The sequence below is a fragment of the Rattus rattus genome, chromosome 18 (assembly GCF_011064425.1).
Source record: "Rattus rattus isolate New Zealand chromosome 18, Rrattus_CSIRO_v1, whole genome shotgun sequence".
In the NCBI taxonomy this organism is placed as follows: domain Eukaryota; kingdom Metazoa; phylum Chordata; class Mammalia; order Rodentia; family Muridae; genus Rattus; species Rattus rattus.
The window spans coordinates 27670347-27696539 of NC_046171.1; the positions used below are offsets into that span (position 1 = coordinate 27670347).

Here is a 26193-nt window from a genome sequence, read left to right on the forward strand (position 1 = left end):
TGGTTCAGGTGAGGTGGAACAGATTTCTAATGGATTTCCCAGGCCTGACAAAGGCAGAGTTCATTGAGGGCAAATTTTGAGGGATGCCTATGGCAGCTGCTCTCCTAAACTCAGGTGAATGGGGACGGGGTACTGGGTATCTTCAGCGTCACCTCCCAGGTGGTAACAGTGACACTTTGAACCTTGCCTCAGCCTCTGCCTCGTCCCCTGGATCAAAGTGCATCCTATACCTCCCTCTGGGCTGTTAGGGCTGGTGGCTCAGAGCCCGGATGAGGTACCAGTACATCTGGTGTCCTGAGAACTGACTCTTGGGTGAGAAAAATCAGTTGGTCCTTGATTTGAAGCCTGCTGTTCGGGGCAGATCATCTGGCCCTTCTCGCCGTGCCTCATTGCTTTTCTGAACTTGACCCTCTGTTTTTTGGATCTCTGAGGTAGGGTCGCAGGCTGACTCCCGCTTCTCCTGCCTCGCACCCCACCTCGGGTGCCCAGATTACAGGTGTCTGCCTCCTGCTGAGCCTTGTGCAGGATTAAACCGGAACCTGGGGCTCAAAGCAAACAATTCTACCAACTGAGCTACACCCTCAGCTCCTGAATTCGACTCTGGTGGAGACACATAGCTAGGATGCAGGGAAGCGATCAAAAAGCAGGAAGGGGAAGTGGAAAAGGAAGACTTTCCCACAATCCCTGGGGCCTCTAGGGATGGTGGTTTGGCATCGGAGAGAGCAGCCTGGTCCATTTTTTTTCTCATCCTCCCCCATTCTGTAACAAGGGTCCCTCACTGACCCTGCCTCCTCTGTTCGGACCTTCATTTCAAGGGACCTAGTGCCTCCAGCCAACAGAGAAAGTCTTAAGAAACAGGTTTGAAAAGTGCGAACTGAGTGTAATAGAGTTAGAACTCATTAGGAAGTTTTGGTGGTTAGGAGTTAGGAAGGTCCGTAGGCCGATGAAGAAATGGAACGATCAGGTTTGGTAGACTCCGAGACCAGTCATGCAGTTGAAAGTTCATTGTAGTGGATTCTACGCAGGCTCACCATCGACAGTTTATAGGGGTGGCCCTGCTTCCTCTTACTTCTTCAGAGGTTTTAGGGAACAAGTTGACTTGCTTTTGTGTGGCTTTAAGGGTTTAGAAATGTCCAGTCAATACTTCTTAAATCAAGGAGGATGGATTTAATCGGGGCCAGATAGACACATACAGACTTCTGTTCCTGGAACATGTTCTGACCACTATCAATGGGCAAAGATCAGCCAGGTTCTAAAATCCATGCACTCTGCCTGGGTCTCACGGGGAGACTCCATTCGCCACATCCCATTGTTTCGGACAGTGGCCCTTTGCCTGTTCCTTCTGTTCCCCGACATGTAAGGCACCCCCCTGAACTTTACTGCCTGTTGCAGGATGCTCTTGGTCCTCTAGGGCAGCAGTTTCTAACCTTCCTAGTGCTACGTTCCTTTAATACAGTTCTTCATATTGTGGTGACCCCCCAACCATAAAGTTATTTTCGTTGCTACTCCCTTTCATTTGCTACTGTTATGAATTGTGATGTGAATATCTGTGTTTTCTGTTGGGCCTAGACGACCCCTCTGAAAAGGTCATCTGACCTCCAAATGGTCGAGGCCCACAGGTTGAGAACTATTACGGAGGGTGTGTGCACTGCTCACAGATGGGCCCTGGAGCAGGTGATGGAAGGGGCTATTTCTTGGCCAGATGTAGTTAGGTTATTGCTGCTGCACCCAAATGGCCATGATCATTATGTACCTATGGTGCTGGGGACACTTAACGCATCCTCCTGAGGCTTCTGGGGAATGCAGGAGCCAAGGGGAGGAGGGAGGATTTGGAGGGTGCAGTCCTTTCTCTTCTCTGCCAAGGCTCCAAGAGAAACAGCAGCTGGGGTACTCTTTTGGGGGGTGGGGTTGGGCTGGGCTGTCTGTTCTCAGAGCTGGAATTTATTTTCTCAGTCGCCAGTGGCCTGGAATGCCTGACAAATCTCAGTTTCAGGAGGCAAAGATGAGGTGACGATGGGTCTAAAAATATCACTAAGAGGCCGGTTATCAGGGCAACACAGAGTGCTGGTGGGAGGCGGGAGGCTCCTGTTACTGGATGCTAATCTGATGGCTGCTGTGGGATCCACTCGGCCCTCTCTGGAAATGAGGAGAAATACTGGCTTCAACCGCAGTACTGGGCCTCAGGCCCACTGCATGTATGGCATGGAGCCCCTCGCTAGAAAGCCTTTCAATTGAGAATGATTTATAGGGGAAGACTATTTGTCCTGTTAGGTCAGGAGTCTCCAACTGATCATCCCATCCCGTCATGAAGACATTAGTAACCAGATCCAGAGTGCGAGGGCTCAGACTTACCCGGTTTCCTTTGTCCCCGGGTGGTCCGTGTAAACCCTGCGTTAAATCAGAGAAAACGAGGACATGTTAATGGGAAAACATGAAAACGGCCATAAGGTCCTTCCTTCGGGCTCAGAAAACGTCGCTTGATGAGTTTCAGTTCAGTGGAGATGGGTTTCACGACTCTCATCCTACAGAAGGGCATGTGTCAAGGAATTGGACCAAGAGGCACATGGATTTATAAGTAAACCCATGGACAAGGGTCTTGGCTTTCTTTCACTGCATGTAGCCCTTGTCCTGCCTGTACTTGTGCTCTTCTGGGAACTATTCATGGGACGAGGGGTGAGGTTTATGCTGCGTTCAGGGATGGGCGTGGACTACTCTGAGCTGAATATTCCCATGGCTCTCTCGCCAGGTCCTTGCTTCCCAGCTTCTTCGAGCATCTTTTAAGGTGCAGAATGCCGTAGAGGAGTAAGTGTCAAGTGGTGACCAGCACAGACACACTTGTTTAGTCACATGAACCACGGGTGGACGGGAAACAAAATCCAGGCTCCGTGAGACAGCCACTTGGCTTTTGTAACAAAGCTACAGGCAAATGCATTGCAGATGGAGAGGCAAGCTCAGACTTCAAGGCCAGAACCTCCTTTCTGTGCTGTGGGGAATCTGGATCTGAGGCTGTCCATCCTGGACGGCAGAAATGGAGGCATAGCCACTTGGGACCCTACTGCACAGCGCAGGGGCTGCAGTGGAAGGTTCCAGACATGCTGTCACGCGTGTGATGGTCCCTGTGGTGAGCACCTGTCCCCTGCAATGCCCCTCAGGGACTTCTAGCTCATCCCAGTTAATTCTGGGCAGCTTCTCCTTCAGCCACACGTATGGGTTCCAGAATCTGGGATGTGCGCTTTGATCCTGCTTCTAGTTGGGAGGAGAGAGGGGAAACGGGGTGCTCTAGTTCCTGTAGACTCACAGGCAGCCCAGCTGCTCCTGTTGGTCCCGTCATCCCCGGGTCTCCCTTGCTGCCCTGAAAGAGAGAAAGATGCCCTGTGAGTCCTCCCTGCCATGCTGACTCACTTCCATGATGACTTTCTATTCCCTAAGGGGAAAATCTCCATGGACTCTTGCAAGAGCCCTAGGGAACTGAAGTGGGTGAGAGGCATGGTGTGGTCTAAGAGCCCTTCTTTTGGCTCTCCTGTCCAGCCTGCTCCCTGACAGAACTAGGCAGCACAATGAGGAGACCAGACAGTGGGCCCAGAGATACCGAGAAGGGCTTTGATTTCTTCTCCAAAGCCCGTGTCATCATCCTGGAGCGGCTCTCCTGGTTTTCCCCAGTGATCTCAGAGAGGCTCTTGATCTCTGTAGAATCCACTGCTTCCCCACCACAAGCCTCTCTTGGGACAGCAGAGGGCAGAGGGAGGTGTGGACAGAGAACTGTCACAGATGCTCCATGGGGGTGGCTCGGCACGGAGCCTGCCCACTAGGAAGGACCGATCCTGCTGGGTATGTGGGAACCTGGCTGGCTGAGGGGAATAGGGTTGTCCCACGCTGACCTGATTCTTGTTACCTCTGTCCTCTTACTCACCCATTCTGTGAGACTGTGCAACTTGGCCGTGGCTACACAACACTAATGGTGAGAACCTTGCCCAGCACCCTGGTTTTCTGACTTATGGGTGTCCTCTGGGGACGTTCTGTTCCACACCATTTCTCTAGATGAGTGTGGCAGACCTGCATCCCTGAGTAACAAGGATCCTGCATCCCTGAGTGACACTGGCAGGGCACCAGAGAAGGAGCTTTTCCATCCACCCAAGCTTCTGTCTCCTCCTCCAGGCTGCTATGAGGACAACCATGAGTGAAGGAGAAGGGGACCCTGGGGCTGGGTCCCAGGCGCAAGGGATGCAGGAGCCTGGTATAATTCTCCTTCCTGGCTTCCCAAGCTCCCAGGTCACAGAGCACTCACCCTTTCGCCCTTTGGTCCGGCTGGGCCTGGAACCCCGATTGGTCCTGGAGTACCCTGGGGAGGTGAAAGAAAGCTGAGGTAAAGCTTGGGGAAGCCCCGAGAATCCCACCCAGGACCTGAAGATGTGCAAAGCCTGAGCCCCGGTTTTCAGGCTTGGCAAAGCCAGGCTTGTTCAAGGAGGCCATTTGACTGGACCACGATCTGTTTTGGATTTAGGGGCCTTGAAGGAGAGTTCCTTCCCCCTCCTCAGAGCCAGATTCGTGAAGGAAAATCTCTTACATCACAGCCAAGCTTGCCAAGGCTGAACCAGAAGAACGGTTGCTTTGGTTTGCCACCAATGAGCACTGGAGAGAGAGGTGACCCCATCCCAGGAGTGGGGGGTTTAGGGCTGGCACCCCCTTGCTGTCACAGCTCCACATGCAGCGGGAGGGTCTTCATGCCACAGAGACCGATGCGGAGACACACTTAAAGGCAGGTGTGAGAGGGCCATCCAGCACCCCTCCCCCAACCCACTGCAGACCCCAGATTCCCAGGCCTGAGGGACAGGGTCATGAGTTAGTATCCTCCAATGTCAGAACCACGTTGGCCTTCAGGGAGTAGGAACAGGCTCTCTCCTAACTGAGGGTCCCAGGGAGCTGGGAGGCAGTGTAGTGCACTGGCGTTTACTTAGAGTCAGAGTCAAGCTTGCTACAGAATCAGCAAGCATTTTTCCCAGGCTTCCATCTGCACATCCAAACTAGTCCAAATCTCTATTTCTGTGTCCCTACTCAGTCAGACTGTGGGGCAGACTGGGCCCTAGGAGGATGCTGTCCGGTACTCTGAGTGTGGCTGGGGAAGGCAGGGGGCAAGCATATAAGAGAATGCAGATTACTGTCCCAGAAAACAGAGTTCTTGGTGTCCTCTGTGCAGTGGAGAGGAAAGAGAATTCAGACCACAGTGGTGGCTTACTCAGAGCAGGACTCAGGGCAGGCTTTTTGCCTCCGTGTTCCAGATTCCTCAGCACTGAAAGGCTTCCACAGAGTGACCCAGGCTTCAGTTCCCCTTTGTAAATCTAGATCAACTAAGGAACCTGTCTCAAGGCCTCCACGGATAAACGGTCAAACGCTGGCTCTGACGTCCAGCTGCTGAAGGACAGGGTGCTCGTGGCTCGCTCTTACAAGGAGACAGAATTGGCACTTGGTAGGATGGTGTTCTGCCGGGTCATGTGGGTGTTCTTCCTACTTCTGAGAGCTCTAGGCTCTGCCCCACAACCTGCCTGAATATCTTCTCCTCCATAAAGGGAACCAACTAGGATTCTTCTCTCCCATGCGGCGCTCCAGCCAGCTAACACTAGCTTTGCCTACTCAGTGATGGGCCCTAGAAACAGTCATCAAGGTGTAGCTGGTTGGCTACAAGTGGCCAGGCATACAACCCTGACATGGCTTTTAACTGGGAAGTAGGAGCAGAACCAATGCTAGCAACTCCACAGGGCGCTCTGTGCAGGCAAAGTGGAAGGGCATTTCCTGCGGCCCATCAGAGCTTTGTGTCTGCTGATGAAAAGCAAGAACTCTTGTCTGGAATCAGGAGGGATGGGGCAATAGAGAGTCCGGGTGTCTTTCACTTGCTTGTTACAGATCCCTTATTGTGCTTGCAGGGTGGCTTGGGTGCCACCCACTGTGTGGTTAAATCATACCCGTAGGACACTGAGCTGATACGGGCCCCCAAGCTCCTCCATACTCCTCCCATAAGGACTCCTCTATGCTCCCATGCAAAACTCTAGGATGGGTGACTACATGTGACCAGGAGGCTCACAGGCAGACAGGAGATGGACAGACGTCACAGTATGACAACAGTACAGCGTGAAGGTCACACACAGACACTTGTGTTTGCCAGGGACATATCTTGGCTCAATCCCCAGGGTAGGGTTCCCAGGCCGGTCTCAGCATCACGGTCACTGGTGCTAGAGTAACTTTTACTGCCCATGCTTGGCATGTCCTAGGGTCCCTGAGTGCTCATTCACTGTGACCAAGATGGCTGAAAGGGCATTTCTAATGTGGACATGGGGGGGACTTTCTGGTGTCTATGGCAGGACAAAACACAATCCCTGTCACTGCAGGGGTTGGGGGTGGGGGGAGCGAACAAGGCCACAGCAGGACAGACAAGAGGGATCACAGGCTGGACAGGGGTGGGGTGAGGGTGGGGCGATGGAGTAATGACACTCACCGGTGGCCCAGGCCTGCCGTCCAAACCTGAAGCTCCCTGGACGAAGGGCACAGTTTGACCAAAAGAAAGGGAAGGGGGGTGAGGGGAGGAGAAAAAGGAGACAATGGGGGAGGGGAGGTGAGTAAAGCCATGACTCCAGACAGACACAAATGCTGTAAACAACGAGAGGACAGTGGGTGTGTTTACACGGAGACGGACAGGAACACGCAACACCAAGGGCTGTGGCTGGCTGCTGAGTTGGCGTGAACCATGAGGACAGATACTCTGACTTTCCACAGCTCTCCTTTCACCCCACAGGAAACCCCTCTTCCCAGAGTGCTTTAGTGCTCTAGGAAGGGGGCGCAGGAAGGAATTCGTGGGGGTATGTCTGGACTCTTAGAGGTACGTGTGGACCCAGAGCTATGTTCCCTCCCCAGGGCAGACTGCACGAAGGGTATTCCAGAGGGATGCTAGCCCAGTGTCCTTGATACCCCTATAGAGATAGGCCATTCTGCACCTCATAACCCTTAGGAGCAGTTAGAATTGTTTTCCTATTTTTTTAGTGTGCGTGCTTATAATTTACGGGAGTTAGTTCTCTCCTACCATGGGGGTTCCAGAAACTGAACTCAGGTTTGTAGGCTCAGCAGCAACTGGTTTTTACCCACTTAACCCTCTCGCTGGCCCCAGCACTGGCTTTTAAACCCGAGTAGAAGCAGATTAGCTCTGCTCCATGTGGGCAGGCGGAGCTAGCCCTTGAATGGACTGTGCTTGCCGTTTCTCTGACACAAGCTCGGTCTACTCGCATGCTTGTAAACAGGTGTCCTGCTACAGGCCGAGGCTTAGGAGCTAACAGGATCAGAATCTACAGCTGCCAATCTGTGGACACACTCGGGGTGGGAACGGGGACTTTTTCCTAGTGCCGGGGTCTAAAGTGGCCTTGGGGGTTGGGCTTCTTGAAAACTGCTTCCAACTGAGACTCTGAAACAAGCCTTAGGGGTCAGGTAGGTGAGGGGAAGAGACTGGATGACGGATCAGTCCTGGGAAAGGGCATTATTGGGTAGGATGCGACCACACGGCTTTGTACTAAGCCCTCCTATTTGGGGACCAACTTTGACCCCAAGCTAGAGCTGAGGGGCTGAACTCTGGCTGTATCCATGCTGTCTCCCCTGGGGTTCTGTTCGCAATACATATATACAGGCATATATGCCGGCTCAGTTGCATAACTCTCCAAGAGTGAGGGCTTCAGGCCAAGGCATGTTTGGAAAGCTCCCAGCAGACTGCACAGTGTACTGGCTAAGTGGGTCGGGGGAGAGGGACGTCAGCAGGACAGGCCTGGAGATGAAGACACTGCTACCTGCTACCACGCAGGTGCTGACATCCAGGTGCAGCCTGGAGCAGCCACTGTGCAGATACAATGTTGCTCCCAAGTATACTTGGGGGGTTTGAGTCAGGGGGCATGGACCAAAGCACCCTGGTCCTTGGTGAGCCACTGGCATCAATACTCACCAGGAGATGGGACAGCTACCTATAAAATGCCAGGCATCCAGCTGAAAGATTCAAACATGCTGGGCTCTTCTCCCTCTAAGGCCAAGGTCACCTGAGCTAAGCGACTGCTGCCCGTGGAAAGGACTATTTAATCTCCAGGGCACCACAATCACTGCCGATCCCAACTGCCTCCCGCAAAGTCCTCGTGAACTGCCTTCTAGGAACAAGCTTATGGTTTTTTTGTTTGTTTTGTAGGTTTTGCTGGGTTACTGGCCTGGGTACCCCTAACTGAAGCCTCTCCCGTTTCCTGGGGTTGTTGGCGCCCTGAAGGTCACAACAGGTGACCTGTGGTTGAAGGGGTCGGGAAGGTGCTTCCAGACATGGCTTCTGATGTGGGAAAACATCTGCTAAAGCCTTCACTTTTCCGTGGTCTGTCAAGTGAGTCAGCTCCTCAGACCTTCCTATACTCGCCGTGCCAGTGAGAGAGAAACTGTCCCTTTGGCCTCAGCTTGGGGTGACCGGTGACCGTATTGACCGTATTAGTTTCCCCTGGTTCCTCTGCTGTTTACAGCTGCCTGGGGTTAGGGACTGGCCTGGAGCTGGAGACAAAGGAAGCCCCCGGTTGCTTCAGTAGGTGAGCAACTTTCAGGCTGTCTGGCCACTAACTATCTGTGACCTCAAGTGACTGCCAGAAAATGACAAGACGGTTTGTTTGCTGACACCTTTTGAACCAGTGACATGTGAAGAGCCACCAGGCCACTGGGAGGATGGGACAGAGATTCTGTCAGCCCGGGCTATACCTCTAGACAGGCAGAAGCATTGAAGCAGCCCTCAGACGCTGATGAGGGGGCCTCCAGCTCTGGAAGGCTCAGAGCCCAGGACTGTGGGAACAGCTTTAACCTGCGGAGACCATAGTGATGACTCTGTCCATCCCTGGGTGCTGTGACTAACTAGCGTATAAGAGAACAGAGCTAAGGTCTCCCTTGGGGTTATTTGGGGAAGATAGGGGAGAAAAGACTAGCTGTTGCCCACCTTCACGGCACCAACAACCTCAAGTATTCTCTGCTTACCCTCTCAGAGCACCCCTTTATGGCTTCCAGTCAGGCCCAGCAGGCCTTGTGGCTGGCCTCAGGTCTTTCTGGTTCTCCAGATTGTTCCTCAGGTGCGGACTCTACCTCAGTTAGCACTAAGACGAGACTTGGGGAAGACGCTGAGGGCCTGAACTCCTTCCCCACTAGAACAACCCAGCACACCGGAACGCTCAGAACTTTAGGCACAGAGCAGCGTCCTCGCTGGTCTCTGCTCTGCAGCAAAGCCTGGGGAGGGATACCCAGTTCAGCTCCTCCCAGAAGACTCATGGCTCCAAGGTACTTACAGGTAATCCCAGAGGCCCCCGGTCTCCTTTTTCTCCCTGGGAGCCCTTCTCTCCTTTACTGCCATCTAGGCCTGCTTCTCCCTGCAGGAAAAGGAGTTCAGAGCAGTCAATGAAGGGGTCCGCTGCTGACAGATCAGCCTTTTCCTTGGGGTCTTGGAGGCTGGGGGTGGCAGTCTTGCCGTCCTTAAGGGTGAGGGAAGGTTCTGGAGAGATGGGGCAAGAGTTTGATCATCTGCTAAGCAAGCTACTCCATGGAGTTCAAGAGGCATATGGGGAACTTCACATTCCAGAGCAGGTTGGGTGTCAGCAGTGGATGTCAGAGGGACTACTGAACTTCATTCTGCCCTGAAGGCCTGGCCTATCGGATGGTGCCATTTAGGGAGACGGATCAGTTAGGTCTCAGAAGTGTGTCCCACCCACAGTATCTGTCACATGACCTTCCCTTACCTTTGGTCCTGGAATACCTTGGAGGCCCTGTGTTTGGGATCAGAACAAGGAGCATTAGAATGACACGTGTAAATGACCATAAATGGGCAAGGGTTGGGGGCGGGGTGCATAGTCTCAGCTCTTGAGGGGTAGAAGGGAATGTGGATGTGGTTTAAGCTTGGGCTTCCTGGGATGGAGTCAGAACCATCTGCCCAGCCAGGGGCTGGTACAAAATCTCTCTGTGGCTAACTCCAAGTCTCATGAGAGGAAGAGGAGGTATCATCAGTGAAAACGGAAGTGTGCAAAGCACTTAGTATATGGGACACAACGTTTAAACTGTGTCCACTGTCAGTATTGTGTTAGTACAATGGATGACCCAGAGTTTAAGAGCGTCATAGACCAGGAAGAGGGGCAGACCAACACCTGCTCATTTGAGCTGTCCCAGACCTTCTATTTGCCTCCAATTGGAAAGGTTTAATGGGCCACTTTCTTTAAAAAGAAAAAACAAAACTTCTTGGTAATTGGGAGGAGGAAGGGGCAATGACAGACATCTGATAGAAAGGGTTAAATAAATGTTAGGCAGGGCACCTGACAGAGCAAGCCTGTGGTTTCCTTGCCAGTCAATCAGGCAGTACCCGGGATCCCTGTTATGTGTCACCTCCCAGCGACATGTTTATGATGAGAGGGATGAGGAGGGGTTCTAGAAGTGAAAATCTCTCTGGGGAGGGGGGAGGGGAGGATGTGAGCTCAGTGACTGCCATGGGAGGGGACACTGTAGGTCTAACCATAATGGCTGAAAAGCTAGTCCTTGACACTTACCGGCGGTCCTGGAGGACCCTCTGGCCCTGGCGGCCCAGGCACCTAGAAACCAAAGGGAAGCTGTGTTATGCTCTGTTATGGTCCTGGTCCAGCTAAGGCCACGGGATGACAGGATTGCCACTGAAGATCAGGCCAGTACACACCCTAAAGGAGACTTAGCACAGGGACTCAGGGCAAACTGTTGGTCTCCCACAGTGTCAATCCGAAAACATTTTCAGGAAACGTTTTCAGAACACCTACTCCTCCAGGCCAGGCCACCCTGGGACACCATTTAGCTAGCATTGGATTTGTGCCATGCTACCTATGGCAAGCACTGCCCAGACTGCCCAGGAAAGGAGTAAGAGCCCTGCTCATTAAGTAAGCCATGATCTCCAGTCTACCCAGACTCCACCCCCTGCTGTCGTCAACTCTGGCCTCTTGGCATTCATCTGTGGCCTAGACCTGGTAGACATGGGAGTTTGAGATCCTTAACCTAAGGGAGCTGAGATTGGTTATCTGAAGCCAGAGGAGGCTGAGATGTCCCTGAAGAATATTCTTCAAGACTAGCTCTGCCCCAGGTTTGTAACGGATAGGCCAATGATGGTTGTATTTCCTTCAAGGGCAGGTGCAGCAAGAGGGATTTAGGCAGGATAAGAAAACACCAATGTCCGTCAGACTGTGGTAGTTCTGCTCCATGTGATCTTGGAGAGAACACAGCCTTTGTTCTCAGTGAGGGATTATTCCCTTGGGTTGGCCTGTGATAGGTTAATAGGTTAATTGATGTGGGAAGAGCCAGCTCACTGTGGGCAGCACCATTCCCTAAGCTGGGTATAATACCTGAACTGCCTGGGTGGAGAAATGAAGCTAAGTGAGTGAGCTTGCAAGCATTCATTGCTCTCTGTTCTTGACTGTGGATGTGACGTGACTAACTGATTCCAATTTCCCTGACCCTGACTTCCCTGCATCAGTGGACAAAGAGCCTGGAATTGGGAGCTAAATGGAACCCTCTTTTTTTTTTTTTTTTTATTGGTCACAGCAACAGAAATGAAACTAGAATACTAGAGTACTTGGACTGGGGCTGTAGCTTAGTGGTAGAGCACTGGGCTAGCATGCATAAAAGCTCTAGATCTTATCTCCAGCAACACACGCATGCACGCACGCATGCACACACATACACATAAATACACACACACACACACACGTGCGCGCGCACAGAGGCAGGCATGCACGCACACTGTTTTTATTATAAATAATGTATGGATCTGATCGTAATAGTGCATATAGAAATCCACACTCCACCAAGCGTGGTGATGCCCTCAGGAGGCAGTGGATCTCTGTGAGTTCAAGGCCAGCCTGAGCCACTTAGTGAGACTGTGCCTCAAAACTAAAAACAAAAACAAAAACAACATAAGTACTTTTGGTTTGTTGTTTTTTTGTTTTTTTGTTTGTTTTTTTTTGAGTCAGGGTTTCTCTGTGTAACACCCCTGCCTGTCCTGAAACTGGCTTTGTAGACCAGGCTGGCCTCAAAATAACAGCGATCCCCAGCGTGTGCCATGTCCAGCTTATGAGAACTATTCTTGTTTTAATGTGTTTTAGACACCTACGTACTCTCCCGTAATCCATTTTACCTGCATGGCAACTTTTAAATGTTTAAGAGCAACGCACACTTATTAAATGGTTTATAAGTGAAAGAGAATTAAAGGAGGAAAACCAATATATTTTGTTATATTTAATGGAGAGGACTGCTTGTATTTTTTGCCTGGTTTCCTCCCTAGCTTTTGGAACATCTCAGCTACTGCTGAATACATTAACGTACTTCTAAGGATGCGTAAATACAACTTGATTTTCTAGTCTTTTCTAGTTGATGCAAAACTGATTTTTCTATTTTTGGGTGTGTTCTCCTATGAGCCATCTTCCTCGAGGAAACACTGGCCGCTGTGCCGGAGAGCAGCCGTCTGCTTGGATGGGGCTGGAAGCCGCTCTTGGCATGAGAAAGGCCGTCGGCCATGGACAAAGCTATTACTAAGAGCTTATTAGCCTAAGGACTTTTATCCCTTCCTTCTTTTTAGGGACACTGTCTGTTTCCAATTTGGACTTGAAATACTTCTGGGGGGAACATTCGTGTGTATAATGCTTTTCCAGAATCTAGGATCAGTTCTTCAGGGTGCAACCCATTCTTAATAAGGAACAGTGGTAGCGTACAATTAGGTCCGTTTTGCTTGATTCAGACGGGGCCAGTGACATTAAAGGGTGACGGGCCAGGAGAGCTCGTGGGGGACTATGAAGCTTGGTGGTCTCTTGCTTTGCTGTCGGGTGGCTACTGGACTGCTCAGGCCTTCTTGCCAAACATCCTCTCCCTCCCATCTCCAAGATCTCTGGTGCTTCCTCTGTGCAAATGTACACAACACGACCCATTTTTTCTGCACAGCCCATGTCCATAGCAACTTCCTGTTCCTCAATCTTCTTCTCCCCTTCTGAGATGTCTCCTAAGGAACCCTGCCTCTCTAGAAAGCATTCCTCTGAAACTTCATGACAAAGTCTGTGGCCGGTGCCAGGCAGGTGTATTTATCTTCCTGTGTCTACTGGGGCCCCAGGATGTTCTCTGAATCCTGCAGAAACTGCATGATGGAGGGCAGCCCTGGGGCTCAGACCCTTCCCCAGTCAGATGCTAAGCAACTTGGAGAAACATTGGTATTTCTAGTGATGCCCTTGTTAGACAATCGCATAGAAAGAAGAGCCGGGTTGGCCTACCTCTGCTCCTGGGTCGCCTTTCTCCCCAGCCTCTCCTTTCTCTCCCTGTTGGAACAAAACCACTGTGAGAGCAGGTAGCCAGGAGGTTGACCACAGGTCCACCCCTCACATCTGTGACAAGCTACAAGGACTGGGCTTCTCCTGGAGCAGCTACATAGGTAGCCAGCCTGCAGGACAGCAGAGCAAGATGACCTTGTGACAACCATCTTCACAGATCTCAGGCTGTGGTGGTGGGAGGTAGGGGCTAGCACTGTAGGTCCTGTGGCAGACAGGCTGCAGGATGGTATTGTGACTTGTTTCTCAGTCTCAAAAGAGACTTGTGGCATCATGATGCCTGCCACTCCTGTGACCATGTTACACATCACACATACATGTGTTATATACATACATGTGTATATAATGTGTGTTATACATATAACACATGCTAAGACTTGTAGATATATACACACATAGATGCATGCACATGGCTCCGTCTTGCTAGATCTAGACTCTAGAAAGGCCCTTTCTTTAAGAAGGAAGCTAATATGAGGCGAATTGTCCATTACAGGGAGGGCCATGTGTCAGAGAATTGCAGGTGGCATCTAGGTGCTGGGGAACTTAGTCCTACTATGACAAGTGATTTGGGAGAGGATCAGAGGCTCCAGTAAGAACAGAGGTGACCACTAATTTGACTGAGGCCTTAGGAGACCCTGGTTGGGGAACCCGCCTATGCAGGCCTCAACTCCTGAGTTGCAGGATATATAGTGATTGAGTTGAGGCATTTAAGCCGCTGTTTGTGATGGTTTGTGGTACATTGCTAGAGAGTGAATATAGCTCAGATCCAGAGCCTGGGGGTTGGGACAGGGGTGAAGCTTTCTGGACGAGACCACACCAAACCCAGAGGCCCAGCTTGCATCTTGAAAGTGGGCACATTGGAAGGTTATGAGCCATGAGCCACCAACCGGCCTGAGCCAGCTGGGTACATAGTCACTTTCGGGGTCTACTGAGTCACGCATCTGAACTATGAGGTTCTTTCTACTTCTTTTGTGTTTGTGTGTGGGTGTGTTGGTGTAGGGGTGGCTGGTACGTTAGCGCGAGGGTATGTTTGTGTGGGTCGGTGGTTGGTATGTTGGTGTATGGGTGTGTTTGTGTGGGGGTGTTTAGCGTGTTTGTGTGGGGGTGTGTTTTTGTGGGTGTAGGTGGTGTGAGGATGTGTTTGTTGAGTGTGATTTTGTGTGGGTGTGTTGGTGTGTGTGTGTTTTTGTGTGGGGGTATTTGTGTGTGGGAATGTTGGTGTGTGGGTGTTGTGTGTGTGTGTGTGTGTGTGTGGGTGTGTTTGTGTGTGTGGGTGTGTGTGTTTGAGTGATGTTTGTATGTGTAGGTAGCTGGTATATTGTGAAGGTGTGTTTTATGTGTGTGTGTGTTGGCATGTGGAAGGTTGGTGTGTTTCTGTGGGGCTGTGTGGGTGGCTGGTATGTTGATATGAGGGTGTGTTTTGGATGTGGGTGTGTTAGTGTGTAGGCATGTTGGAGTGTGGGAGGTTGGTGTGTTTCTGGGGGGGGTGTTGGTGTGTGGGAGGTTGGTGTGTTTCTGTGGGGGTGTGTTTGTGTGTGTGTGTGGTTGGTATGTTGGTGTGTAGATGGCTGGTATGTAGATGTGAGGGTGTGTTTGTGTGTTTCTCTGTGGGTGTTTGTGTGGGTATGTGTGGTTAGAGGCAGGGTGTCAACCTCAAGTGTTCCCCAGTGCCTGCCTTGTTTGCTCACTTTCTCCCCCCACCCCTGTTTTTGGGACCTAGGGCTTACTGATGCTGCTAGGCTGGCTGAATTGCGCACCCCCTGAGGAAATGTGTCCCTCTATGGCATGCATACATGCCTGTCTCGTTCTAGTTCTAAGGGGGGATTCCATGTCCAAGTCCAGCACTCCAGCTAAGTAGCCCCTGGAGATAGAAGCCACCACATTGTGTACTGAAGAGGCTAGAGCCCTGGACCCAATCAGGAGCCCAGGGCAGCTGAGAGACCTAGGTTAGTGTAAGCCTGGCATAGTGGTGGGCACTCTTAGGGTGTTGGTCCCAGTGAGGAGCCTGTGTTCTCCTCTGCAGCTGCCCGTGGACACCCTTGACACCCGGTCCTCTCGCCTTACTGTGAATCCCGGGAGCCCGATGGGCCCAGGCAATCCTGTCGCTCCAGGCCTCCCTTCATCACCTGGTTCTCCTTTCTCCCCAGTTGGGCCGTCTAGACCCTATAGATCGACAAAGAGCTCTGTCAGTGAAGCTCCTAGTCATCACACTGAGAAAATGTGCCATCTATGGCATGCACGCATGCGTGACTCCCTTCCTCCAAGGGTGGGTGTCCAAGGGTGGTGCCACTTCACAGATGGCACTACTGAGGCTCAGAGGAAGCTCCTCGGCTAAGTCAGCAGCCTAGATGGAATGGGCAAGGGGTTCTTTGCATTCATGCAAACTCTCCTGAGGTAGGGCTTCCACATGCTCCTGGAGAGGCAGGCTCACAGCCCCGCCTGTGTCTTTTTCACAGGGCACGAGAAACAGAGGCTCTGCAGGACTCAGTGACTTTCCCCAGGGCACAGACGAGGCTGGCACAGGACTCAGCTCTCCCGAGTGGGGACACTATAGGATACCGGCCCTCATAAGGGGAGCGGCATGGCAAGTCGCCACAAGTGACTCTTGGTTCTCTGAACTCTGGAGCAGCTGGCGGCATGCAGAAGCTGTGTCAGGATGACAGCGGTACATGCAAGATGCCAGTTGCCCAGACACTTACCGGGGGGCCTGCTTGTCCTGTCTCCCCTTTCTCCCCTGGATTTCCTGGAGGTCCAACCTCTCCCTTCATTCCTGGAGGCCCGTCCTTTCCTGGGGGTCCTTGAGGACCAGCAGGCCCCATATCTCCTGGTTTTCCTCGAGGCCCCTATAGAAATGTCAATGGTACTTCTTAGGGACATTAATTGGAAAAAGGAGGAGGGAGGGAGATCAGAAAAGGCTTGGTAATCAAAGGACTGGGCTTGCTGGCCCTGGATAAAAGCTGATAAATTTCCCCACAGGCTGGCTCTGCCAGGGTACAGCTGGACCCCTCTTCCTGGCCCTGCCAGGCCTGCTCCTGAGCCCTCCTGCCCACAGTCCCAGGGTGAGAACCACTAATAGAATCCTTGCTGCAGACACTGTTGCTTACCTTGTCCCCATCGTGTCCTGGAGGGCCTGGCAGTCCAATCTCCCCCTGCAGCATCGGCAACAGAAATGTTTAGAGCAGAGACACAATGCCCACTTCCTTGGTAGCCTGCCCACTTCCTTGGTAGCCTGCCGACACGGCCTCTGGAAGGCACACCATTGGTTGCCTTGGTGTCACAGATGAGGATCCCAAAGGGAAATGGTGAGGGGAGTCAAACATCCTGTGATCCATGTTTTAGCCATGGTCTCAACATGGTATCTCTGAGAGCATTACACATCCCATGGCTCCCGGTCAGCTTAGACTAACCGTCCTGTCCTCACTGCCTATGCCGGGCTCCTATCCACTTTACAGCATTCTCAGACTTGAGGGTGGGGTGGGCAAGGGTGTAGAAACAGAGGCTTCCAGTTCTGCTGGATGGGTCTGGAATGCTTTTCTAGAGAAGGAAACCTGGAGGAGGGCAAGCTCTCAGAGGCAGAGGACAGAGGGGAAAACACAAGGTTTCTTCTAAGAAAAGCAGATGAAAGGGTGGGTGGAGGATTAGGATAATGGCAAAGGCACAGAGTGAGGCGGTTCAGAGTTGAAAAGGGGTAACCTGGTCTAATGGCTATGACCAGAGGTCTGTTTCAGATCCCACTGTATCTGAGGGATTTGCTGGAGCGCAAAACCAAGTCTAACTACTGGGGAAGAATGAGAGAGCTCGAGGCTAGGAGTAAGGGGACTGGAATCGGAGGAAGGGCCTAAGGTACAGAGATTAATGACTGACAGTCCTGGGAAGGGGAGAGCTTCATAGAATATGGAGTTATGTAATCAGAATGCATCATTCTGTTAGCATCTTAAACACCTTACCCTGTCCATGCCCCACCCAACAACCCCCTGCACATACTGTCCCACTTCCCACCTTCCCTGGGTCAAGTTTTACCCTTTGGCCTGGAGTCCCTGGAGGTCCGGGTGGGCCTGTTTGTCCAGGAAGACCAGGAGGCCCCTAAAAAAGGAAAGAAAGAACTTTCTAGCAAGAGGGATGTCTGTCATCAGAGGGCTGTATGTGGTGCTGGTTTACAGGGGTCAATTTTTTTTTTTTTTTTGGAGCTGGGGACCAAACAGGTCCTTGCTTAGGCAAACGCTCTACCACTGAGCTAAATCCCAACCCGTCAATCGTTTCAAACAGAATTTCCTCAGTTGTGATTGTGTGTGTGTGTGTGTGTGTGTGTGTGTGTGTGTGTGTGTGTCTGTGTCTGTGTCTGTGTCTGTGTGTCTGAATGATAGGGTCTCATACAGTCCAGACTGGCCTTGAACTCATTATATAGTTGAGGCTGGTTTTGAACTTCTGATTCTACTGCCTATACCTCCTGAGTGCTGGGGTTCCATATGTGCACCAACATGCCTGCTTTCATGTGGTACTGGAGACTAAACCTAGGGCTCTGTGCATCGTAGGTGAGATTTTAACCAACTGAACTACATCCCATAAGCCTCTGGGGTTTTGACAAAGCAAATAACATGGGGAACCCCAAAATGCAGACAAATGAGCACTGGGGTGTGGGGTTGTAGCTGGGGGTGCAGAGAGCTATGCCAAACAGCTCTAGGAGTACAGAGAGAAAACTGACTTTTTCTGGCAGGTTAGAGTCAGCAGCATAAATGTCTGTAATGGTGGAACAGTCTAGGTGATGACATCCCAACAACCAGGGGAAAGGACCAGTTCTGACCCAGGCAATGACAGGGACAATTACCAGGCACATCATGTGAAAAGAAACCAGAGTTACTTGCCTACACTGCGATTCCATTTGGGAAAATTATAAAAACACAAGTCTGCTCTACACTGACAGAAAGCCATTTATGGTGGTCTGGGGTTGGGGTGGGTGTTAAGATGGCTCTCATGGATCCCAGGGGATTTTCTGTGGCTCCTGCCTGGCATCTGCACATTGGACTTGGTACATTTTCCTATAAGCTATCTCATAAAATATGCTACTCTAGGTAACTTTTCTTTCTAACAGCTGTTGTGTCCATGGTGGTGGGTGTGGGAGTGTCCGGGTGGGTGCATGTGTGTATGGAGGCAGAGGGTAAACCTGGGTGTCTTTGCTATCCAGACTGTGGGTTTTGTTGTTGTTGTTTTTGAGACAGGGTCTCTCACTGGCCTGGAGTTCATCAAGTAGACTAGGTTGGCTGGCCAGGGTTCCACCTGTCTCCTTCTCCCCAGAGCTTGGAGTATGAGGTCATTCATAAATTTATGCCACCATGTTTGGCTTAAAAAACCATTGTGCATGCGCGTGCGTGCGTGCGTGCGTGAGTGCGTGCGTGCGTGAGTGCGTGCGTGAGTGCGTGCGTGCGTGTGTGTGTGTGTACTTGTGCATGCACACTTAAGCCACAGCATGAGCACAACTTCATGGAATTGGTTATCTCGCCCCCAGGCCCCCATAATTCCATGATGAAATTCAGGTCTCTGGGATTGCACAGTAAACACCTTTACCTGCTGAGCCATTTCCCTGGCCCAACACTTACCTGGGTTCTGGTGATCAAACTTGGGTCCTCATGTTCACAAGTCCAGCAAGCGCATTACTGATAGAGCTGGATGGGCCTCACCCCTGATGGCCCTTTAAAAATGTTCCTAAATGATGTTTATTGGTTCCAGAACCTCTGGAAATAGACTGTTTTTTGAGACAAGGTCCTATTGAACTCACTACATAGACCAGGCTGGCCTTGAACTTGGGGTGACCCTCCTGCCTCTGCCTTCTGAGTGCTGGGACTATAGACATGGGCCACCTGTGTGTCATCCTGCTGTGTACAGGTCCCCAATATTAGACGAAGTGAGACTCCTTCAGAGCCAGAACTTTAGAACCTCTTTGCCCTTCGCTGTGGAGGTGAAGTTAGAAACAGTTGTCATAACTACCAATGTTTCCTTCGAGCCTGTCACTGGTCAGCACATGTGCAAAACCCAGCATGGAATTCCAGGGTTTTTCCAGGAAAAGATACTGAGATTGCATGACAGCTGGTACCAATTTTTTTTTCAGAAGGAGGGGGAGGGGGGAAGGGAGGGGAGGGAGGGAGGGAGGAGGGAGGGAGGGAGGAGAGAGAGAGGAGAGAGAGAAGAGAGAGAGAGAGAGAGAGAGACTGAAACTGTGCCACTGGAGATTCTGTAAACACAACCCAGAGTTCACATTGTGCTTGAGCGAGCCTTGGTGGCTGGGGGGCTGTCACCATGGACAGCCCTGATACAGGGACATGCAGCTCTTGCCCCTGCTCAGGCTTGGAGCCTCCTCTGCCTGCCATGGCCCAGGAGCTCAGCACAGACCTTCCAGAGGTCAGAAGTCTAGACTGTGTCTCCATGCCCAGTGCCTGAGGGAAACAAGGGAGGAGGGTGACTTACCATCAAGGCCAGCGTCCTGATCTCCTGAAAACAACAACACAGTACAATTAGCTGGAGAGGGACAATCTCCAGCTGCCAGGTCCTCTGCTGTGATGTCCCTCAGGAGGGGCGGAGTGGAGGAAGATCCTCACAGATGCACTCTGTGGCTTTCAGCTCCGTCACTCCCACACCATCTCCCAAAGGTTTGTTAACTAGATGGGGAACGCCTGGATGAGGCCTCTCCAGAGCCTGCTGCTGTTCCAGATTATTCCTGTTGGCCTAGACCTGCTTGCTGTGAGGTGCAACCTCTTAGCCACATGCGAAAAGGACACAGCGCCCCTTTCCTTCCTAGTCACTGAGGGGGCTTCACCCTTTTTCTTCTTCTCCCACATCCTGGAGAAGGCAGCTGGCAAATCACTTCCTTTAAGCCCAGCAGGCAGGCGACCCCTTGGCTCTAGCAGACTTCCACACCACCACACAGCTTCACACACTTGGATGGTTTGAAGGAACAACTCTCCATTTTTGCCTTCAAAGGGAACTCTGGGACTGCCTGGTCCTCACTAAGAATGGGGGTGCTGCCAGTCTAGAGGTTTGGGATGTGCTAGAAAAATCCTTCAGAACATGGGGCGGCCTCTCCACGTACCACCACCATGATCCAGCAATGAATTGTGCCCACGATCGAGGCACCTATTTAAAGGTGGGGGCTCCTGGTCTTGAAACAGGAGAAAGTGACAGAAAATTGACACCTTTCGGGAGCCAGCTCCTACAAGGTGAAGAGAGGTGCCCAGGAATGGTGTGTCCTCAGAGCCTTGATGGAAACCAGGGTATTCCAAATGGCACTTTGCCTAGCTAGAGCCCATGTAGTAACCAGATGAGACAAGACATCAAGCCACATGATGCCAAATAGGACCATTTGCCTGGAGGCTGCACAGAGGCTAATAGAAAGCAAGGGAAGTACTCTTTTTTTTTTAAAAAAAACAATATTATATATTTATGAGTACACTGTACACTGTAGCTGTCTTCAGATCCCATTACAGATGATTGTGAGGCACCACGTGGTTCCTGGGAATTGAACTCAGGTTCTCTGGAAGAGCAGTCAATGCTCTTAATCCCTAAGCCATCTCTCCAGCCCAGGGAAGGACTCTATCTGGAAGTTTAGTTAGAGACAGCATTGGCAAAGGTTAAGGCTGAGGTCCAGTGGAACCTGCAGATCTCGCCCCCAGAGTAGCGCCACTCACCTGAAGTGCCTCGTTGATGCTGCTGTTGTAGTCCACCATCTCCCCCTTGCCGGGTTCACCCTTGGAACCCTAGAAAGCAGAGAAGGTGTTCAGCCAGAGTCTGGAACAGGAGGAGCCTGAGAGTCTGCAGCCCATGATGGCGGTACCAGTACCTGCCGGGACACGGAGTAGCATAGAGCATCCAGGGCTGTTTGTCAAGATGCCCAAGGCTTTGCAGGACAAACGGGACTAGCCAGATGGCGGAGTTCAATCATCCTGGCTGTGCAGACAGCCCTCCTAGGGCCCAGCTCCCCCTTCCCTTCCCAACCCTCTAAGAGCTCAGGCTCAAGCCCATTCATGCTACAACTCTGGGTGAGAGATGAACATACCTTGGGGCCAGTTGGTCCCGGTTCGCCAGCTGCTCCTGGCTGCCCCTGTTGCATGGTAACAGTGAAATGGGTTGGTAAGGCTGGCTTCAAGAACACCCAATGTCCTCGGGGAGCTACACCATAAGGGCCAAGGAGCTCATTCATCTTGGCACAAGCCACCAGAATACAAGCTTTCCTGTTTATTTCAGCACTGGTCCCTTTCCCTTCCAAAAACATCCCTAACACCTGCCCCACTCTCGTTCCTCTGACTTCGAGAACCTTGCAGTTCTTCTCCTTTTACACTTAATGATGTCCCTTCTTTTCTGTTGTGTTAGTTGTTGGTGACTCCTGTCTGTCCCCTTGGCCACTTTCCCCCAGTTCCCCAGTCCAGTCTCGTCCTGGTAGCAGGGATCTAGCCCCTGCTTCTTCTGATTTCCCTTCTGTACTGGCAGCAGGGCCCGCTGCCCACTGTTGAGTGATGGCCACAGGGAGCCCATACGGTCCTTTCAGGGACCATTCTCCCTGGGGTAGAAGGGAGCACAGGGTGAAACCCAGAGGCCAGGGGTGTCAGGACGGAGCAGCTAAAAGGGATACTGATGTCTTAGAGTGGGCCAGGGCTGGAGGTTGTTCCTATTGGAAACACGCCAGGTAATATGGAGTAAGTGGGGTAGTAGTATCAAGCGAAGTACAAACCACACACCTTGGGGTTTTTTTTTTTTTTTGGATAATGTGAGCTCTGAAGACAGAACACCCTGTGTGATGGTTAGTCCCAGTACCTCCTTGACTGCATCCGGAATGAACTAAATCCAGCAATGGAGGGCATACCCGTGATCTAGACCTTGACACACAGTGGCCATGAAAAGCTTAGGCCCCAGCAAGGTGGTGTGTCTTTAATCCCAGGAGACTGAGGCAAACAGACGTCTGAGTTCAAGGCCAGCCTGGGACAGATCAGGTTCCAAGTAAAGAACAGCTTAGGTCCAGGCATGCACACCTTTAATCTGGGCCACGCCTTCTGCTGGAGGCCTACAGAAGGACATTGGAGGAAGGAAGACTTCCTTCTTCTCTGCCTGCTTGCACTCCCTTGCCAGCACATCTGTTGGAGCCTACTTCGTCAGGATTCTAGCTTACACAGACCAGCTGAAACATCTACCCTCATGGGCCTGAGAAACTACTAGATTCTTGGACTTCCCATTCACAGCTGCCCACTGTTAGTTGGGACTGCAGTCATGTCAATAATTTCCTTTAATATACAGAGACATTCCCTAAGTCCTGGGACTCTAGAGAACCCTGATTCCTATACCAAGTCAAAGACGAAGGGAAACCGAATGCTCTCAACTCAACTCAGATGACCCTGCCACTGTCCCTCTGAGGATCTGCCCCCTGTCCCTCCCACCTCAGGAGTTCGTTTATCGTGTGCCTGTGAAGGAGGCAGGGACAGAAGGGGGTTCTCTGCCTAGATCTGTGGTGCGGGAAGCTACTAGAAGCCAGAGTTCAGACTCCTTCCTCAGCTAACGCATCCCAGTCTCCAAGCAGCTTTTCAGGATCACTGTCTCGGCGGATACTTCTCTGAAAAGATGGGATGCAGGCACTGTAGCTAGCTAGCTTGGGGTCAGTGCTGGGGCCCAGTCAGGCTAGGGATGATTGGCTCTCTGAGCTGTGTTAGACACCCAAGATCACCCTTGTCCTGCAGCTCCTGACTGGGTGGGTGGATGGGGGGCTCTACCTTGTCTCCTTGCTGTCCTGGGGGACCAGTCTGTCCATCGACACCAGCTTCTCCCTGGGAGGAAGAAGAGATGAGGTGAGGACACAGCAGCTGACTCAGCTGCTAGAGGGCCAGGAGTTGGTCAGCTAGACAGCTATACCAGCCTGCCTGGCTGGGCAACAGAAGGGGACACAGGTCCTGGGGATTGGGGGATGAGAGTCCTCAGGAGTCTAGGATAAGATGTATGAGAAGAATGAAGGTTAAGGCCAACCTGATACTTCCTTTTGCAGTCCTGGAAGGCGGACCAGAGTTTGTGAACACAGCCTTCTAACTTTCCTTCCCATGGTGGCCAGGCATCCCCAAGTCTCCCATGAGACCCAAGCTGTGGCAACCTCATGACTTATGACCCAGGCCCAGGAGGGAGCATGGGGTGGTGGTGGTACTGCTGCTGTGGTTGTCTCTGGCAAAGCCACAGGCCTTGCTGGGTTTAGGCTGAAGCTGTTTCTCTAAGATGTTGGGAAGGCAGACACCATACTTAGCCCCTTGTACTCCTGGTGCTGTCTGTGCCTCTCTGGGGTTTTATATCTCTTGATGCAGATGCCAGAAAAAACTTACCTTTGGCCCAGGGGGCCCAGGGAGCCCCGGGGGGCCAGGCTCCCCCCTGCCTCCTCCAATGGCATTGCCAGCATCTCCCTTTTCTCCCTGGGGATGGAAAGAAGAGTTCTATCACTGGCTGCCCAAACTTGGGGAGATGGTTGACTGAGCCCATTCCAAGGAAGAAGAACGCAGTCCAGAAGCCAGGCTGACCTCAGAGTGGCCACTAAGAGGCTTGGGGTTTCTGGGTCAACCCTGCTGTGGGACCAACATAATGGTGTTTGAGACAGGGGTGCGGGGCACAAGTTACATTGGGCTCTCAAGCAGTGAGCACTCTGGGTGGGAAGAGAATATGCCCTGCGGCAGCGAGCTTTGCCTGTCCCCTCAGTCCTGAATGCTCACAGCCTCTGGCCTTGGCTCTCCCCCGACATAATTGGATCACAAGCCTTTTTAAAAATGACTTAACTTTTAAAGATAACTCTAAGGAACCTCATCAGATATAACTTAGTTGGTAAGTGAGCCCCATAGGCTCAAAGATGAGAGTTTGGACTCCCAGTACCCGCTGCCCATCCCCCACTGGAGTTAAAATGCCGGGTGTGGTACCACGAGTGCTGGGGAGGCAGAGGCAGGCAGATCCCTGAGGCTCGCTAGCCAACCAGCCTAAACACTGTCTCAAAACAAGGTAGGCATCCCTTGAGGAATGGCCACCAAGGTCATCCTCCAGCCTCCACTTTCATGCACACGTGCGTACCAGGCACAGGAGTCCATCTTAGTAACACATACACACACTTACAAATGCACAAATTAAGGGGAAAAAAGAATTTAAATGGCTTTAAAGGAGGTGACTTTTTTTTTCTCTCTTTTTTCCGGAGCTGGGGACCGAACCCAGGGCCTTGCGATTGCCAGGCAAGCGCTCTAACCACTGAGCTAAATCCCCAACCCCAGGAGGTGACTTTCGGAGCTCCAGATGGCAGGCTCTCAGAACCCGCGTGAAGAAATCCAAGCCGGGTCTTAGCTGCTGAATTCTACACATCAGTGCATTCCTGGGCCCGTCCTGTGGGAAGCACAGCTCAGTCTTGCTTTACTTCGGCCACTTCCCCCTAGTCTGGGAATGTGCAGGTCCGGGAGGACACCAAGGATTGCAGCGAGCCCACCATCCACCACTGAAAATGTGTATCCACCTACCTTCTGCCCCAGGAGGCCAGGGGAGCCTGTAGCACCCTTCTCACCCTGCAAGGAGGGGGGTTAAGAACAACCTTGTCAGGATGTCTGGGAGGCAGCACCCCTACCCTCTTAGCACATTTGCTCCCCTGGATGGAGAGAGAACACACACTGGTCAAAGTCTACTGCTGAGTCCTGCGAGTGGGAGTGGGCTGGAAGCAGGTATGGAAAGAGCACTTAGGAACTCCCCCTTGATCCACTCTTCTTGTCTGCCTCCCCTCCCCCCGCAATGTGCCTGTCTCCTTCGTCCACGTCTTCCTGCCTTTAGACAGAACCCATCCACCAGAACGCCCTTTCTGAGAAGTTCATGCCATGAGCCAAATTGTGTTCCAGCACAGTTTGGTGTTGGAGTCCTAACCTCTAGTATATCAGAAAATGACCTCCATCCCCCTTTTTTGGAAGAGGGTCATTGAAGATCAATTAAGATCAAATCTGAAAGCGATCGTGCTGGAGTAGATAAGACCCAGTGTTTCTAGGACATTCCAGGTCAGGAAGTCTGCCCATCCCAGTCCCTCAGGAGACTGGCAGCAGACAGACAGAGGCTATGTGAGGCAGATGAGGTGAAGGAATGTGATGATGGTCATAAACCACTCGAGAAGCAAAAGCCCTCAGACCGCGTTCCCCTCCTCCCCCTCCCTTTGGGCTACTGGCCTTGAGGGCCAAGAGAGAATGCAAGTTTTACTGTTTAATACACTTGGTCTGTGGATCGCTGGTGCAGTGCTCCCTGCCCCCTGTCCAATATTGAGGAACTCGGCTATTGGTCCCCAAGGCTTGAATCACTAAGTTCTGGAAGGGTTAGAGGAACCCAAGCTTCCTTTCACAGGTGGAGCAGGTCGGCCCCATGATCTAGGTGGCTGTAGACGGGCGCTTACTCAGCTAATGGCAGAGCCAGTCTCACCGAGGTCTCCCATAGTCCTCCAAGTAGGGTACAGTCCTCCCTTGGCCTCCACAGTGTCTGTGTGAGTTGGCACGTGTGTCATAGGGTAGTCGAGAGAGCAGAGGTCCAGTGTCTTACAGTACCTGTCTGCCATCTGGGTGCCTGATTGAGCAAGGAGGAAGGGAAGGGCTCTCTCGGTTTGTAGATGGCTGCCTTTGTCAGGGCTCACTCTTGACAAAGAGGAGAACTATCTCTCTTCTGCTAACGAAGCCACCAACACCGTCAGATTAGGGTCTCACTGGTGCGACCTCATTTAACCTTTGTTGTCCCCTAAAAGCCCTACTCTCTAATGCTGACCCCTAGGGGCTCAGGGCTTCAGCCTATGAATTTGGTTCAGTCCACAGCAGTGCTCACTGGCCAG

The 26193-nt window shown here is 51.9% G+C and overlaps 1 protein-coding gene across 1 annotated transcript in view; it reads right to left on the reverse strand.

The window, feature by feature from the left end:
- The window catches only part of Col13a1 (collagen type XIII alpha 1 chain), a 139535-nt gene that overhangs the window by 7304 nt on the left and 106038 nt on the right, over nucleotides 1–26193 (reverse strand). Inside the window, exons 19-36 of the mRNA XM_032889262.1 lie at nucleotides 24860–24904; nucleotides 23696–23782; nucleotides 23102–23155; nucleotides 21400–21444; nucleotides 21032–21100; nucleotides 19815–19838; nucleotides 17376–17438; nucleotides 16460–16504; nucleotides 16055–16198; nucleotides 15420–15518; nucleotides 13302–13346; nucleotides 10572–10613; nucleotides 9774–9800; nucleotides 9327–9407; nucleotides 6488–6523; nucleotides 4286–4339; nucleotides 3299–3352; nucleotides 2353–2388 (exon numbers count right to left, since the gene is read on the reverse strand). Coding sequence (XP_032745153.1) covers nucleotides 2353–2388; nucleotides 3299–3352; nucleotides 4286–4339; nucleotides 6488–6523; nucleotides 9327–9407; nucleotides 9774–9800; nucleotides 10572–10613; nucleotides 13302–13346; nucleotides 15420–15518; nucleotides 16055–16198; nucleotides 16460–16504; nucleotides 17376–17438; nucleotides 19815–19838; nucleotides 21032–21100; nucleotides 21400–21444; nucleotides 23102–23155; nucleotides 23696–23782; nucleotides 24860–24904 — 1050 coding nt within the window. The remainder of the gene's footprint in view (nucleotides 1–2352; nucleotides 2389–3298; nucleotides 3353–4285; nucleotides 4340–6487; nucleotides 6524–9326; nucleotides 9408–9773; nucleotides 9801–10571; nucleotides 10614–13301; nucleotides 13347–15419; nucleotides 15519–16054; nucleotides 16199–16459; nucleotides 16505–17375; nucleotides 17439–19814; nucleotides 19839–21031; nucleotides 21101–21399; nucleotides 21445–23101; nucleotides 23156–23695; nucleotides 23783–24859; nucleotides 24905–26193) is intronic.